This window comes from Salmo salar, chromosome ssa23 (genome assembly GCF_905237065.1).
Source record: "Salmo salar chromosome ssa23, Ssal_v3.1, whole genome shotgun sequence".
NCBI lineage: Eukaryota > Metazoa > Chordata > Actinopteri > Salmoniformes > Salmonidae > Salmo > Salmo salar.
In genome coordinates this window covers 2269866-2286562 of record NC_059464.1, presented here as the reverse complement: position 1 = coordinate 2286562, position 16697 = coordinate 2269866, and the positions used below count along the sequence as shown (strand labels likewise).

At 40.5% G+C, this 16697-nt stretch overlaps 1 protein-coding gene and 1 long non-coding RNA gene across 2 annotated transcripts; both read right to left on the bottom strand.

The window, feature by feature from the left end:
- Positions 1 to 7291, bottom strand: LOC106583915 (protein PFC0760c). The gene is made up of 6 exons (XM_014168575.2): positions 6242 to 7291; positions 3859 to 4058; positions 3613 to 3681; positions 2596 to 2647; positions 2403 to 2439; positions 1 to 410 (listed from the first exon to the last, which is right to left on the bottom strand). The coding sequence occupies exons 1-6, from the start codon at positions 6771 to 6773 to the stop codon at positions 377 to 379; spliced, it is 924 nt and encodes a 307-aa protein (XP_014024050.2). The 5' UTR covers positions 6774 to 7291; the 3' UTR covers positions 1 to 376.
- A 2419-nt stretch (positions 7292 to 9710) lies between these two features.
- Positions 9711 to 13045, bottom strand: LOC106583917 (uncharacterized). Its single transcript, XR_001323647.2, has 2 exons — positions 11514 to 13045; positions 9711 to 11312 (listed from the first exon to the last, which is right to left on the bottom strand). It is a non-coding gene; the product is annotated as an uncharacterized lncRNA (long non-coding RNA).
- Positions 13046 to 16697: the final 3652 nt, after the last annotated feature.

Here is a 16697-nt window from a genome sequence, read left to right as displayed (position 1 = left end):
TTTAAAACTTCCCCTTTAGTTTATTTCATACAACCCCACTGTGTTTAAGAAACACAGATATGACTTTAAAATACGAATGCATGTTCCTGAGAAGAATACCATAAACCTGTCATCTAACAATAATACACAAATATCTCAATTAAAGTTATTCTCATTACAACTTCTATAGGCTATCCATTATATCCAATATGTGTATCCAATCTATCCAATATCTCTATATCCAGTTTGCATGTTTGTGGTGTTCTCAGTCAACAACAAAAAATACAGAAAAATTATTTATAACTTATTAAAAATGAAAATAATGACAGTGAATCTAAGAGACAATACAATCCCTTGGCTGCAGCATCTTCCTTGGCCACATGGTGGCGACAGGGGCTTATTTGTCAGCTTCGAAGACGTCGGCTACAGTCCTAACGGATAAAGGGAGACAAGTGGTTGGTTTATTGATTTTACTGCGCATCAGTCTTCACATTTCTACTCACACGGGTAGACCTATTGAAAGAATCACAGGGTGAGGTGCATGTGCATTTGGGTGTGATAGCTTGCCATTTGGATTTGCTAACTATATATTTTTTTCTCACCAATCTACACACAATACCCCATAATGGCAAAGAGAAAACATGTTTTTAGAAATGTTTGCAAATATATTGAAAAGGAAATACAGAAATATCTCATTTACATAAGTATTCACACAGTCAATATTTTGTAGAAGCAGCTTTGGTGGCGATAACAGCTTTCAGCCATCTTGGGTATGTCTGTACCAGCGTTGCACATCTGGATTTGGGATTTTCTTCCGTTCTTCCATGCAGCTTTTCTCAAACTTGGTTAAGTTAACGTTTCTGTTGGAACGTGAATCTTCACCCCAGTCTAAGGTAGTTTGCAATCTGAAGCAGGTTTCTCATCAAGGATTTACCTGCATTTGGCTCAATTCATTGTTCCTCTTTATTCGTACCAGTCTCTCAGTCCCTGCTGCTGAAAAGCATCTCCATAGCATGGTGCTGCCACTACCATGCTTTACGGTAGGTATGGTGTTAGATGGGTGATCAGCTGTGCCTGGTTTTCTCCAGACATAGCGCTTTGCATTCAGGCCAAAGATTTACATTTTTGTCTCATCAGACCACAGAATATTTTGCCTTATGATCTCAGTCTTTCACATTCAAACGCCAAGCATGCTGTTGTAACCGATGTGAAATTGCTAGTTAGTTAGCATTGGTGCGCGCTAATAACGTTTCAATCGGGTGATGTCACTCGCTCTGCGACCTGAAGTAGTTGTTCCCCTTGCTCTGCAAGGGCCGCGGCATTTGTGGCGCGATGGGTAACGATGCTTCGTGGGGTGTCAGTTGTTGATGTGTGCAGAGGGTCCCTGGTTCAAGCCCAGGTTGGGGCGAGGAGAGGGACGGAAGCTATACTGTTACACTGTCATGTGCCTATTTCTCAGGAGTGGCTTCTCTCTGGCCACTCTCCCATAAAGCCCAGATTGGTGTAGTGCTGTAGAGAGTCACCAGGACAAGGTCGTTCTTGCTCAGTTTGGTCAGACGGCCACCTCTAAGCAGTTCCATATTTCTTCAATTGGAAACTTTCAACACTCTAGAAATATTTTTTTTTACCCTTCCCTAGATATATGCCTCATCACAATTATATCTGAGAGCTCTAAGGACAGTTCCTTAGACTTCATGGTAATTAATACAATTGCAAATATTTCTAAAAACATGTTTTCAGTTTCTCATTATGGGGTATGTTGTGTAGATGGGTGAGAAAAACAATCAATTTAATCCATTTTGAATTCAGGCTGTAACACAACTAAATGTGGAATAAGTCAAGGGATATGAATACTTTCAAAAGGCACTGTAGCTAGCTACTTCCCTCGCCGTAACGTTAACTGTGAGAAAGCAGTGCTCGACAGGCGAATGACACAGTGTACTGATGTACTGATACAGCTGCCCAGTGGGAAGCACCTCAGGTCGGCAGGCACCTCGGTACAACACCGGTGTGCACTGGTCATTTGCACTGGCTTGTCCTGATGCTTTCCGAAGGCAGTAATGTTAGCTAATTGTGAAATAAACATAACTATTTTTAATTTTTAACAGCATTTAATGTCTGTTTTTTTTGTGTGTAGCCCAAGACATCTTTCCACATTGTGTGGATAATTGTTTCTCCATCCATTCGATACGAGCCGTGCTGTTAGAAGCAGCCTCAATGGCAGTGGGCGCGGCATGTAGTGAGTGATTCGATGCTAACGGAGGATTCCGGTGGGGCGCTCCTTGTAGTAACTGCATTCCGCAGATAGACATTATTTGTCATTTTGAGAATAAACGTAATTCTGGGTCAAATGGAATGTTGATAGCTCACACTGAGGCATTCAAAAGGTGTTATGTCACTGTGAATGTGTAACTGTGTCTTACTTATAGATTGATCCAGTCAGCTCGTCCAGAAAACCACCTTGGGGATTAAAAACATACAGTGAAGCTGATGTTTCTGCTGCCTGGCTTTCAACCTCAAACATTCCTCTAATAGCAACTAATGACATGTCTACTGTTTTTTGCAAGCAGTTCATACAATCATTCCTTATCAAACAGTCCCACACCCCTGTCTTACCTGGTTGGCAAAGTGTGCTGCAAATGGGACACACGTAGCAGAAGTTGCACATCTAAAGAAATAAGCAGAGAAAAGGTAAGGCATTAGAGAAGGATAAGAAATAAAGGAGGATATAACATCATAGGACATAACCGGAGGGAGGAGCTTCTCTGATCTGACCTTGTCATTGCATCATAACCAGCCCTCTTGATGTAAAAAAAAAAATCATCATATTAAGATCAGCTTCCTAACTTCCGAGGAGCATGCCCAAATGCAAAATTAGAGTCAACTCATCGTTATGATAAAAAGTGAACCCCACTATCAAATTATCTTTCGAGAGTCACCCAGTCCTACAGTCACAGGCGTCATCATGTTTTACAACCAGCCACGTTTGCGATTACAGCCATAGTCCCGATTATTATGCAGTAGTAATTCTAACAGAGTTATGTGGTTGTCATGATGTCTTTCAGTGTAGACAGTTGCACTGCATAGAATTCTGCATGCCAAAGGAAGGCTCTGCCTAAGTCACCATATCTAGATCCTATCTGATTTCGGCTTAGTTCAAGGGTAACAGTGAGGTTTGATGATGATTTGGTCAGCTTGATTTTGACTAGTCTTTCTTTTCACAACCGCTGTATGTAGCGTGCGTAGCGTAGAGAGCTCCCAGAGATTTGAGAGACTAGGTTTTGACTGGCTCTGTTGTAACCTTGCCTAGGACCTGAAGACTTGTGTTAACTTCCCAAGCTAATTATAATGCAAAGTCTTGTGGTGCACAGATGACCTGGGTTCAAAATCCAGTCCGTCTCATTTTCATACTGTCGCTGGAACCAACATTTTTTGGGGGTTCCAGGTAGAACCATTTTGGATTCCATGTGGGGTTCTACAATTTGAACCCAAAACGGTTCTACCTAGAACCAAAAAAAGGGTTCTCCCTGGAACCAAAAAAGTGTTCTCCTACATGGACAGCTTAAGAACCTTTGTGGAACCCTTCTTTCTGAGGGTGTAGGTACTAGTGGTTGAATGGGAAGGTCATTTTACCTGGCAGCTGTCACAGTTCGCAGACTCATCTCCCTCTGCACATGGGCACTTGTTGCAGGTGTCACAGTGCTAAGAAGGAGAGAGAGAGAGAGAGATAAAGAGATGGGGGAGGGTGAGAGAGGAGAGGGAGAGAGGGGGAAAATGTGAGAGAGAAAAAAGGATGGGGAAAACATATTAAAAGGGTGCAAATTGTTTTACCAATAAATGTAACCAAACTGGTGTTTCTATCTAGAAGGTGAGACCTACCTCACAGTATTCACAGTATGAACAGAGGGATCCTTTGTGATACAGTTGACCGTCATCGTCCTCCTCCTCTTCCTCATCGTCATCATCATCACCATTATCGTCATCAGCTGCATCATCATCATCACTATCATCATCATCATCGTCGTCATCAGCTGCAGCCGGTACATCATCATCATCATCGTCATCATTACCGTCAGCCTCTGTAAAAGAAGTTGTTCACTCCCATCCTAACACGTATGTGTGTATCTGTACATTTTCTGTGATGGTGTTCATGAATGTATTTTGGTTTGTGTAGCAAGGTAATAGTGTAACAGGATGGCAGTGTAGAGTTCATTCATACTGTACAAAAACTAATTTCCTACATACAGTCCCGCATGCACACACTAGTTCAACACGCTCATATTCTGTAGACACACACAAATTCTAACCACATACACAAACCAGTACAATGTATAGACTACCTCAAGGAACATGCTTTGTACACACAAATACACGTAGGTAGATTCTAATCACAAATGCCCATAAAGAAAAGTCTAGTCATTTGAAATATATATAGGTTCACACTCAGTATGACCATACAATAAAGCAATCCACACTAAGATGAACATTTTAACTTTTCCTGTTCATTTGACTCAAACAGACTTTGTTTCAGTACTATCTCCCACCTTTTTTATACTATACAGATTTACTCCATGCATGTAGTCAGTCACCAAACCCATGACTCTAGGCAACAACAGAAGTACATCCATGCAACTCTTCATGATCAATTGATTTATTCTATGATTGAAAGTAGGGTTAGAGAGACATGATCAGAGGTGATATTTTGTCACAGTTTTCACAGAAAGGGGTTGTTTCACAGTCAACAAAAAAAGAAATAAATAAAATCCACATAAAAGTAAGAGCAGAGTCAAACACTTCTATTCATGCAACACCTGGAGTAACTGTCATGTCTTGTCAGTTAGCTACCTAAAACAGATATATTTCTCTCTTTTTCCAAATACAATTTTTTTTCTCCAAAATATGAAAAACCTCATCAACATCTACGTCGAGTCCCAGGCTAGAGGTAGCCCACACAAACATTGCTTGACCTGGTGTAAAATCTCTGATATCTGACATGTAATCTAACTAAAGAGGTATCATACGCAATTATACAAATGAATGTATTATAAGAATAATTCATATTCCAATTATCCTCTCTAAAGTGACAAATGACGAATGGCCATATAAATATTTTAAATTAGTTTAAGAAAATAAAGGAAGTTTCTGTTGTCAGTATGTGAATGATTATCTTTGTACAAATATAATAGTCTGAGAACTGCTTGAGTGAGTTTGAGTGAGTATTACAAAATATTAATGGAAACATTCACAGATGTGTTATTAATATGCATTCAAAGATGATGTAAAAGCATAGACCAGGGTTGCATATACAGTACATTAATTTCATTGGAACTATTCAACATAGTGACAAAGAAGGATGCTCTACAGAGAAAGAGAGAGATCGAGAGATGTGGAGAAAGAGAGAAACTCTATTGACCCTCTATTACTATTACCACTCCTTACTACTCTTATCTAGTAAATTAATGAATTCTTTAGCCCTCATGTGCCTCCCCTCACCCCTCACCCCTTCCACCTCCTCCTCCTCCTGTCTGTCTGTCTATCTCTATCAAGCCTCCTCTTTCTACATCACTGTCTCTCTTTCTTTCTCTGTAGGTTAACATGGAGGAGACACAAATACAGGTCAATCCAATCCATAACCGTGAGAAAGGAAGGACGGAGTGAAAAAGAAGAAACCATTATTTCAAACAAGACACAAATCAAAAGATCTGAATTATATTATGATCCGATGACTGATTCTATCAAGTCTCTGTGTTACTTTTAAATAAAAATAAAAAACTCCTTTAACTCATCATTACAATGCTTCTGTAGTCCCCAGGTTCATATCTAGTGTACTGTACGAAGGATGACACACAGTTGGGACTCCAGGCGGGCCAGTTCAATTTCCCCAGAGTGTTCATAACTCTATTTAAGCAGGGAAGAGAACACAGAGAGAGTCAGACAGACACAGCAAAGGTAATGGACAGCTGTAAAGGGGTGAAGGTTGGACTTATGTACTAGTCTCTTTTCCTATATCTACTCTGATTGGACAGCTGAACTGAGTGACAGGCTGAGCTGAGAACTAACTGACAAGGAGACGTTCTGCAGGGCATGGAGAGGTAAGGAGAGGGGAGTGGCCAAGGTGTGGCTAAGCCCCTCCCCTCTCCCTTTCTCTTCTGATATAGTTTCAGACAGGCAGAGAGGAGTGGGGTTAGGGTCACACAGAGATGATGGCGAGGGAAGGTGGGTAAAGAATGCAGCATAATTTAAGTGAAAAGACGTAACTTACCAGTGTGGTCATCGTCGTCATCATCGTCGTCATCGTCGTCATCATCATCATCATCGTTGTCATCATCGTCATCCTCATCGTCGTCATCATCGTTGTTGTTATCGTCGTCATCATCATCGTTGTCGTCATCATCATCATCGTCGTTATCATCATCGTCGTCATCGTCGTCGTCATCATCATCGTCGTCATCATCGTCGTCATCATCATCGTCGTCATCATCATCGTCGTCATCATCGTCGTCGTCATCATCGTCGTTATCATCGTCGTCATCATCATCGTCGTTATCATCGTCGTCGTCGTCGTCATCGTCGTCATCATCCTCGTCGTCCTCTTTACTGTCCCCATCATCATCATCATCGTCGTCGTCATCTCCTCCTACATCCGCTGCATGCTCCCCCTCATCATCAGCTACTACATCCTGTTGGGGGGCCAGCGGCAGGTCTTGAGCCTTGACGCCAGGGGCAAGAGGGGTCTGGAAGGTACAGAGCAGGGCTAGGAACAGTCCCAAGAGCCACGTCTTAAAGGAGGCCATGATTAATCTCAGAACAAAGGGTTGAGAGTGAGGGACGATAGATAAACGAGGAGAGTGAGGGATAATACCAGATAAACGAGGGATCACTCCCTTTGCAGTGCAATGGTTTAGCACGTGCACACTGACACCCCCAGAGTTTGTTGCCTTTCTGTCCCACACACACACAATACACCCACACACACACACAAACCCTAAGGACAGCGATGGGGAACGGGCACCAGTTATAAAGAAGTGCACACAATAGGCCTATGTAATGCCCAGTTGAACGGGGATATTCCAAGTAGAAATCCAGACACTTGTTCTCAACTCCTCACAACACGACGATAAACCAAATCCCTCCTGGAAAAGGTAGGTGTCCTTCTCCTTTGGAGAAAAAAAGTAACCCTCTTGTCCTCCTTAAATAGTGCTTGTTTACTCCACCCTTTAAAGTTTAAGCATGCAGTAAAATGGCACAGTTTGAAGAGACCCCGTTGCAGACCCGACACAGACGGCACTAATGTGGGACGGGCAGGAGAAGAGAGAGACCAACCCGGGGGGTAAGATGAGAAGGAAGGGGGGCAATTAGGCTGAGTGACAGGGGCAAATGCTCCACCGTTGACCATGCTTGCACCGTCTAAAATGGAATGAACAGGGAAGAGAGGCACATAGCGAGAGGGAGGGAGAGAGAGGGGCAGATATTGCTTGCTTTTTTGCCGTCATCAAATGTTCAAGTTTAACTTTAGAGAGGACGGTGGGAGAAGGAGGCTCAGGCCAGGATGACCATATATCGTGAAAGAAGGGAGGTGGAAGGAGGAAGAGTTGAAATAGCAAAGGGGAGAGTGAGAGGGGTGATATCAGAACTATATCAGTGGAACGAGTGAGGGGGAGAGAGAAAAGAGAGCGTTGGTGATCTATCATATCAGCTATCAATTGGGAACTATTTGCCAATGTCAATGCCTATGCCAATTAGTTTTGTACCAAATGTTCCACTTAGTTTTTACCCACCATTTTTATATGCCCACCAACCCACCACTCTCACAATTCCAGCAATGTAGGAACAAGCAATGAACCAGCCCTTGGTGACACACACACATTACCAAGCATTGCAGGCACAATGATCAACAATGAATGGCCTGGTCTTCACACTCAACCCATATAGCCATTTCACTACCTTCCTTCTGAGTACACCCCCTCCCCGGTACTCCTTAGCCCCGCCTGAACATGTAGCCCCCAAAATAGCCACTCTATTTAAAACCCTGCACTCCCAGAGTCAGTGTAATGTGACCATCCCTGGCACTGTGAGTTGACTGACACTCTGAAGAGACCACCGTCTCGCTCTCTCTCTCTCTCTCTCTCCTCTTTCTCCTCTTTCTTCCCCTCCCTTCTGATACTCTATACCACCCTCTCTCTACCCCTCTTTTTCACTCTCTCTCTCTCTTTCTCTATCCCCCTCCTTTCATAATCCTCTCTTCCACATCTCCAGCTGCTCCCCATGAGAGGTCAGCGAGAGGAGCCTCTGCAAACTATATCTGCAAAGCCTCCAAAATGAAGCCAAACCCAACCAATCAGGGCCAAATTTACCCAAAGCTTTTGCACTTGTTGCACCTCCCTTTATTTCATCTTTCGTTCAACACTCTGTTTTTTTCCGATTGGAAAATAAAAGGTGCAAACTTTCTGCAATGATTAGTGAATCTGGCCCTATGGTCCCCACCCCATTTCTCACTACTACCAGCCCAAACTTCTGTACTACTGTGTGAAACAGTTATGATTGAGACCACCAAAGTAGAGAAAGAGAGTGATATGAGATGCAGATGAACAAGAGGAGAGATATGCAACACCGAAAACTGCATGGCGAAGACTGCAATGTAGCTGAAAGTGGAGATGTATGCAGACATGCCTAAGACATATTTATCTCTCTATTTGGATGAGCTGCAGTATACATGACCTGCCTCAAGCTGGGTTAGAAATGCTTGACCCAAATATTTAACACTTGGCATCTTTAATAACATCTTCAATGTACAACGTTCCCTGAAAATTTGAGCTCTAACTCTGAAATTAGTGAATGTCAGAGGGCCAGTGTTTTTACACTGGCCTAGCTAACCTTCCTTCAGGTTACCAGGTGCTCCCTGGGAAAAGGCCACAGCTGAGGGCAAATGTGGACACTAGCCCTCCGCAGCCTTCCTCCCTCAACTCAGTTAACAGCACGTCTACTCGGACAAAAGGTGCTAATAACTCCAAACTGATATTTGAAAATAGCTGGTTATTAATACCCGTTGTAGAAGTACGGTTGTTGTGGAGTGAAAAGGCAGTAAGAGTCGGTAAAACCCAGTTCTAAAGTACACATTTAGGCTTCGGTCGGTTAGAAAGATCTGACGCTACAGATGTAGGATCTTAATTTGAGCCAGTTTGCTACAGCGGGAAAATAATCCTGCAGCAACATTAAATGTGAAGTATTATGTGGATTATAATTAATGGGCAGTTTTGTAGGGGTTGATACATTTTTCGGGAAAATCAAGTCTGAAATTTCAAAGTGGAAATAACAAACCTCAGAAACCTTTTTAAACCTCAAATATACTACAAGTTTTACGTTTCCTGAAATACAGGAAAGTTCTCCTGCAACAGGGTGTGACGATCCAACATATGTAAAAGAACTCCATTCATTCACCTCCAACAACATGACCCAAGCTCTTTCCCTGTAAGGATCGGCTGAAGCGGAGAACAGTGGTGGAAAAAGTACCCAATTAACATACTTGAGTAAAAGTAAAGATACTTTAATAGAAAATGACTCAAGTAAAAGTGAAAGTCACCCAGTAAAATTCTACTTGAGTAAAAGTCTAAAAGTATTTGGTTTGAAATATACTTAAGTATCAAAAGTAAATGTAATTGCTAAAATGTACTTAAGTATGAAAAGTAAAAGTATAAATCATTTCAAATTCCTTATATTAAGCAAACCAGACAGCATCATTTTCTTGTTTATTTTAATTTACAGATAGCCAGGGGCACACTTCAACACTCAGACAAAATTTACAAAAAAAGCATGTGTTAAGTGAGTCCGTCAGAACAGAGGCAGTAGGAATGACCAGGGATGTTCTCTTGATAAGTGTGTGAATTTGACAATTTTCCTGTCCTGCTATGTATTACCAATGTAACGAGTACTTTTGGGTGTCAGGGAAAACGTATTGAGTAAAAAGTATAGAATTTTCTTTAGGAATGTAGTGAAGTAAAAGTTGCCAAAAATATAAATAGTAAAGTACAGATATCCCAAAAACGACTTAAGTAGTACTTTCAAGTATTTTTACTTATGTACTTTACACCACTAGCGGAAAATCACTTCCGAGTTTCCAAATAGAGCACTAACGGTTGCAGCAGTTGTAACAGTCTGAACTTTCATGTGTTTTATCACCACATATACTGGTGAAATTCCTGTGCTTAAACTGTGTACAGCAATTCACCATTGAAAAATGTACGAATTTACAGAGGTACTTAAAAGGTTATTTAGCAAGCAAATATTCTGCTATACAAAGGGAGTAAACGGGTCCAAAGACTCCAAATAGCTACATTTAAAGGTCCAATGCAGCCATTTTTATCTCAATATCAAATTGTACCTATAGCAGACATTGCCATTGGCTGCATGGAGTGGAACGTTAAGAGAAATCCCCATGCAGCCTTGTTTACAAGTTCAATCACTGGAATTTGAGATGTAATCTACACCTCGATTAGGATGATATAAATCCTCATGATTTAGTTTATTGATTTTTCAAATTGAGAGTAATTGTTTCAATATACTCTACACTTTCTTGTTTTGAACTTATAATGCGAGATGGGCAGGTGTGGCTTTTTGACAACGATCACAAGAGCAGCTGCTCACCGATTTGACGGCTCGTAACAAGGCTGCATGCGATTATTACTACTGTGTCTCTGCACATCCAATGGCAATGTCCGTGACAGCTATAATGCCGGGAGGCGTTTGGTGATTTGACAGCTCCAATGCAGTTACACCTCCGACATCGCCTTCATTAAAACAATGTTGTCAGTTATCATGGGTTAAGGCAGAACTGATTGAATGTAGCTTAGTGGAGCATTTGTTCAAGTGTAAAACCAAAAAGCAACATACAATCAATCTATGTTTTTGTGATTGTGTCAGGTTGAATGTGTTTGTACTTGGTCATGTCATTATGTAGGTAGAGAAATTTGAATTGCAACTTTAAAAATGTTTGTACATATTACATTAAGAACAGATTGCCCATCCATTCTATAACCCACAGGAACAAGATTCCTAGACCAACATAGGAACAACAAAGTGTAACATAGAAGAGCAACAATAGTCCACATACAAAATGACAGCAGTTCAAATAATCAAAGTTGAAAAACAACATTGAAAGGATGGCTGAATGAGCATCGAGTCCATCTTTGGCATTTCCCCGAACCACAAGAGGAACATCCGTCATCATCGACATCAATGGATTGCTAAAATGTGTGTGTGTGTGTGTGTGCGCGTGTCTAGATTTCACTGTTCTCCATCAGACATGGGTCAGCTAGTTGGAGAGAGAGGGGTCAGATCTGAAAGAGAAAACAGAACAGAAACTGAAATTAGTACATAAAACTAAGTAATAAAATTGACTGGGGATCAATAAAGTTCATTTACATTTTGACTGGAAAGGTCTCTCGGAGTTAGGAGGCAACCTTACATAGAAATAGAACATATATGTAACCTATATCATATATACTGTATGTATTAAATATATCTGTATGCGACCTTACTTCAGAGCGGGTGGAGGACATGTGGGCTTTATCAAGTTACTCTGAAAGAGAGCCTCTGTCATCCAGGAGAGGGCACTAGAACAGTACTCCAACTGGGAATGAGAGAGAGAGGAGAGAGGGAGGGTGAGAGGGGTGACCATGACAGATTGGCTCTGTACAGTGCTGAGCAGGCAGATACAACAGCAGCAATCCAAATGCAGAGAGAGAGAAACCAGAGGAGGCACATTGGGCCTGTCATGCCAAATAATGTCCCCAGGCCAAATAATGTCCTCCTCTGCGTCAGAATGGGATTCGATAAACTATTAGCGTCCGTTGCTATATCAACGGTGTGATGACATAATCATTTGAATTTTGGAGATCATTACAGCCTAAATGACGTTCTTTTCATCATCGTTATGCAGACAAGGCTGATTTCTGCGACAATTTCGCTGTTTAAATAAGTTTTGTTTAGCTAATAAAATGAAAACAACATTAATTCAAACTACTTTTGGGTACCTTGTTAACATTACAACATGAAATCCATGTCTTAAATGTTGCTACCTTTCGGGAAATGGGGCAAAAACGTGTAATCTGCTTGACACTTTACAGTTACTTACCTTACAGATCACGAAGTCAGTTAATTTCCACTACATTCATATGCGAATCAGTTTGATAGATACACTGGCTTTTCTGTCTGTCATGTTTTTATTTTAACCTGCCCTTATCAACACCGAAATAATACAATTTCAGTAGTCCTCTATTATGATTAAAAATATACATATGTCGCATAGCTCATTAGTACCTCCTTGTGGTTGAATATATGGTAACTTTAGGATGTTAAATGTTTTGGAAAATGAAACCTCTTGAAACTGCTTTTTATCTATCTGAATATTTTCTTCACTGTCTGGAAACAAGATTTAATAGTGGCTGAGACCATACTATTTAAGAATATAAAGATGTTTATCTTTTCACCAAATTGCCGAGGGGAAATGTCATTACCACCACATCATAAAATGTGCTATTTTAGTTTAAAAAGGAAATTACCGAAATTGTGCATATGGTATTTTATATAATATTTCACATGAATTGTATTTTTTTCATGTTATTTATTTACTATTTGGAAGTTTTCTTAATCATATGTATTAATCATTGTCATGTCTAAATATGCCTTGATGATACTCAGAAAAATGTATTTACCACATCAAAATCTTAAGAATTTCTAAAGGAATGTAAAATAGAGAACAAGCATATAAAGGTTCACATATGGGAAAAATCATCAATATCAATTGTAATTTAATGCACCTTTATCTCAAAAATATGTTCCTTGATGGTAATGACTTAGTGTTGTGGTAATGACAGAGTGGTGGAAATGACATTTCATATAAAACTGATATTTAAGTACAATTTTTACAAGTTTCAGTACTTGGCGGTTCCGTTCAGGTGCTTTTACACCTGCATTGCTTGCTGTTTGGGGTTTTAGGCTGGGTTTCTGTACAGCACTTTGAGATATCAGCTGATGTAAGAAGGGCTATATAAATAAATGTGATTTGATTTAAGCTTGTGTGGCCTACCACTTCGTGGATGAGCCGTTGTTGCTCCTTGATGTTACCACTTCACAATAACAGTACCTACAGTTGACCTTGGCAGCTCTAGCAGGGCAGAAATTTGACAAACTGGCTTGTTGGAAAGGTGGCATCCTATGACGGTGCCATGTTGAAAGTCACTGAGCTCTTAAGTATGGACCATTCTACTGCCAATGTTTGTCTATAGAGATCGCGTGGCTATGTGCTCGATTTTATACCCTTTTCAGCAATGGGTGTGGCAGAAATTGCCGAATCCACTAATTTGAAGGGGTGTCCACATACTTTTTATATAGAGAGTACAGTTGAAGTCAGAAGTTTTCATACACTTAGGTTGGAGTCATTAAAACTCGTTTTTCAACCACTCTACAAATGTCTTGTTAACAAACTGTAGTTTTGGCAAGTCGGTTAGGACATCTACTTTGTGCATGACACAAGTAATTTTTCCAACAATTGTTACAGACAGATTATTTCACTTATAATTTACTGTATCATAATTCCAGTGGGTCAGAAGTTAACATACACTAAGTTGACTGTGCCTTTAAACAGCCTGGAAAATTCCAGAAAATGTCATGGCTTTAGAAGCTTCTGATAGGTTAATTGACATCATTTGAGTCAATTGGAGGTGTACCTGTGGATGTATTTCAAGGCCTACCTTCAAATTCAAGGCCTCTTTGCTTGACATCAAAGGAAAATCTAAAGAAATCAGCCAAGACCTCAGAAAAAAACATTGTAGACCTCCACAAGTCTGGTTCATCCTTGGGAGCAATTTCCAAATGCCTGAAGGTACCACATCATCTGTACAAACAATAGTGCGCAAGTATAAACACCATGGGACCACGCAGCCGTCATACTGTTCTGTCTCCTAGAGATGAACATACTTTAGTGCGAAAAGTGCAAATCAATCCCAGAAGAACAGCAAAGGACCTTGTGAAGATGCTGGAGGAAACAGGTACAAAAGTATCTATATCCACAGTAAAAACGAGTCCTATATCGACATAACCTGAAAGGCCGCTCAGCAATGAAGAAGCCACTGCTCCAAAACCACCATAAAAAAGCCAGACTACGGTTTGCAACTGCACATGGGGACAAAGATAGTACTTTTTGGAGAAATATCCTCTGGTCTGATAAAACAAAAATATAACTGTTTGGCCATAATGACCATCGTTTTGTTTGGAGGAAAAAGGGGGATGCTTGCAAGCCGAAGAACACCATCACAACTGTGAAGCACGGGGGTGGCAACATCATGTTGTGGGGGTGCTTTGCTGCAGGAGGAACTGGTGTACTTCACAAAATAGATGGCATCGTGAGTAGGAAAATTGTGGATATATTGAAGCAACATCTCAAGACATCAGTCAGGAAGTTAATTCTTGTTCGCAAATGGGTCTTCCAAAATGGACAATGACCCCAAGCATACATCCAAAGTTGTGGCAAAATGGCTTAAGGACAACAAAGTCAAGGTATTAGAGTAGCCATCACAAAGCCCTGACCTCAATCCCATAGAAGATTTGTGGGCAGAACTGAAAAAGCATGTGCGAGCAAGGAGGCCTACAAACCTGACTCAGTTACACCAGCTCTGTCAGGAGGAATGGGCCAAAATTCACCCAACTTATTGTGGGAAGCTTGTGGATGGCTACCCAAAATATTTGACCCAAGTTAAACAATTTAAAGGCAATGCTACCAAATACTAATTGAGTGTATGTAAACTTCTGACCCACTGGGCATGTGATGAAAGAAATAAAAGCTGAAATAAATCACTCTCTCTACTATTATTCTGACATTTCACATTCTTAAAATAAAGTGGTGATCCTAACTGACCTAAGACAGGGAATTGTTACTAGGATTGAATGTCAGGAATTGTGAAAAACTGAGTTTAAATGTATTTGGCTAAGGTGTACGTAAAGCCCCAACAAGGGGGCAGCTTGTGCAAATGTTTCCCTGGCTTGTGCAGAAAACGTGATCTCAAAGATCAAAAGATATCTAGACATCTTTGAAAGAGTCTTGTCTTAAAGGGGCAGTGTTGTATTTTGAGACATACTTGATTAAGCTAAGTAGCCAATAGGCAGAGGGTAGCATAATTTGTTCGATTTTTTTTGTTATAATGGTATGGGAATAATAAAAAAAAAAAATTTGTAAAGTGGTTTCTTGCATCAAACAATACAACAACATTTCCAGTAATCTCCTTGTCTGAAGAACAAGTGGAAAACAGGTTAATGTCAAGCCCTGCATGGTTTTTTTTCTCCAAAAGTCTCATGGAATTTAGGCCTACATTGAGCACCACACATTGGCTGCTAATGTAGGCTGAATGATAGAACAGCTATTTTCATGTTAAAATGTTTTAGGATGGATTTTCTCAATTGTTTTTGATGGTATGCCACTGGTAGGCCTACATTATGATCAAACAGCCACAGTAGCCTACTTGGCCATTGTTAAAACTGTACTTTAAAGAGGGTACAGCCTCAGTGTTCTCAGTAAAAGTCTGCTGGAATTTGCACATCATTTTCACAACGTTCAGGTTTGTGCTCAGCCGACCTTAAATTTGCTCAGTACCGAAACAAAGAGGGAACATTGCCCTCCTCCCAATTCAATTAACCCCTGGCTATCAGATTACAACAAGGTTTACGAGTTCAAATGGAGACATCAAATTCAAAGCAATTTGTGCACTGCCTAAATGGCTGACTTGCAAAACAAACTGGCACTGTCTCCAATTTCTAAAAGTGAGAAAAAAGGCTGCAGGCTGACAACTGCTCTCCGAGTGACGCTTTGCATGGTCCTAAAGTCATTTGAATCAGGATTGGAATGATTTTAGCCTACTTTGTTGTTGCTTACTTTACATTTTTTGCCTTGAGCTAGGGTATGGCGACTGCCCCTGATAGAAATGTGCCGTTTTCACATATGTAGACACTGGTTTAGTGCTGGAGATGATGAATAGGAGGTTGAAGTGTCCAAGTTCATACAAAAAAAACATTACACGTATAGGGAGGTCTTGATTTTGTCTAAAGTAACGGTTAGCAAATTACGTAAATTGAGAAAGCTCACTTTATTTAACCTGATTGTCAACTTGTAGATTTTTGCTGTATAGATCATGTATTGTGGATGTTTTCAATGTATTTCCAACACTTTCAGATAATGTGATTAGTTGTTATAAAAAATAAAAATGGTGCATTAAAATGTCAAAAAGTTGATAAAACTGATTAACTCTGACAGCCTTAATAATTCTATACTTATATAGTGTTGAGGTGCTCTTGCTGTTGCTTGGAGTTGACTCTTTTGGGACTGTCTCATTGGTTCCAATTCTGACAAGTCAAACACTTGTAGAGAAACTGACTGAGGTGTTCACTCACTCACTAACTAACTGCCGGAGACCTGACAATGAAAGGAAAGAGCGTGTGCTGATATATCCACCAGTTTACACATCCCAGGCACCCAACACACGTCGACTCACCTTCTATATCTTCAACTTCCAACACGATTCTATTTCTTGGGCGTCAACGAGTGAAACATTTTATATTTTGATTATGACTTAAAATAAGCTCTAACCTAGTAGAAAATGGAACGTGTGAAACCACCAAGCTACAGAAGACTTCATTTTCATGGTTGCTTTCAGTCAGCTCTGACGTCACAA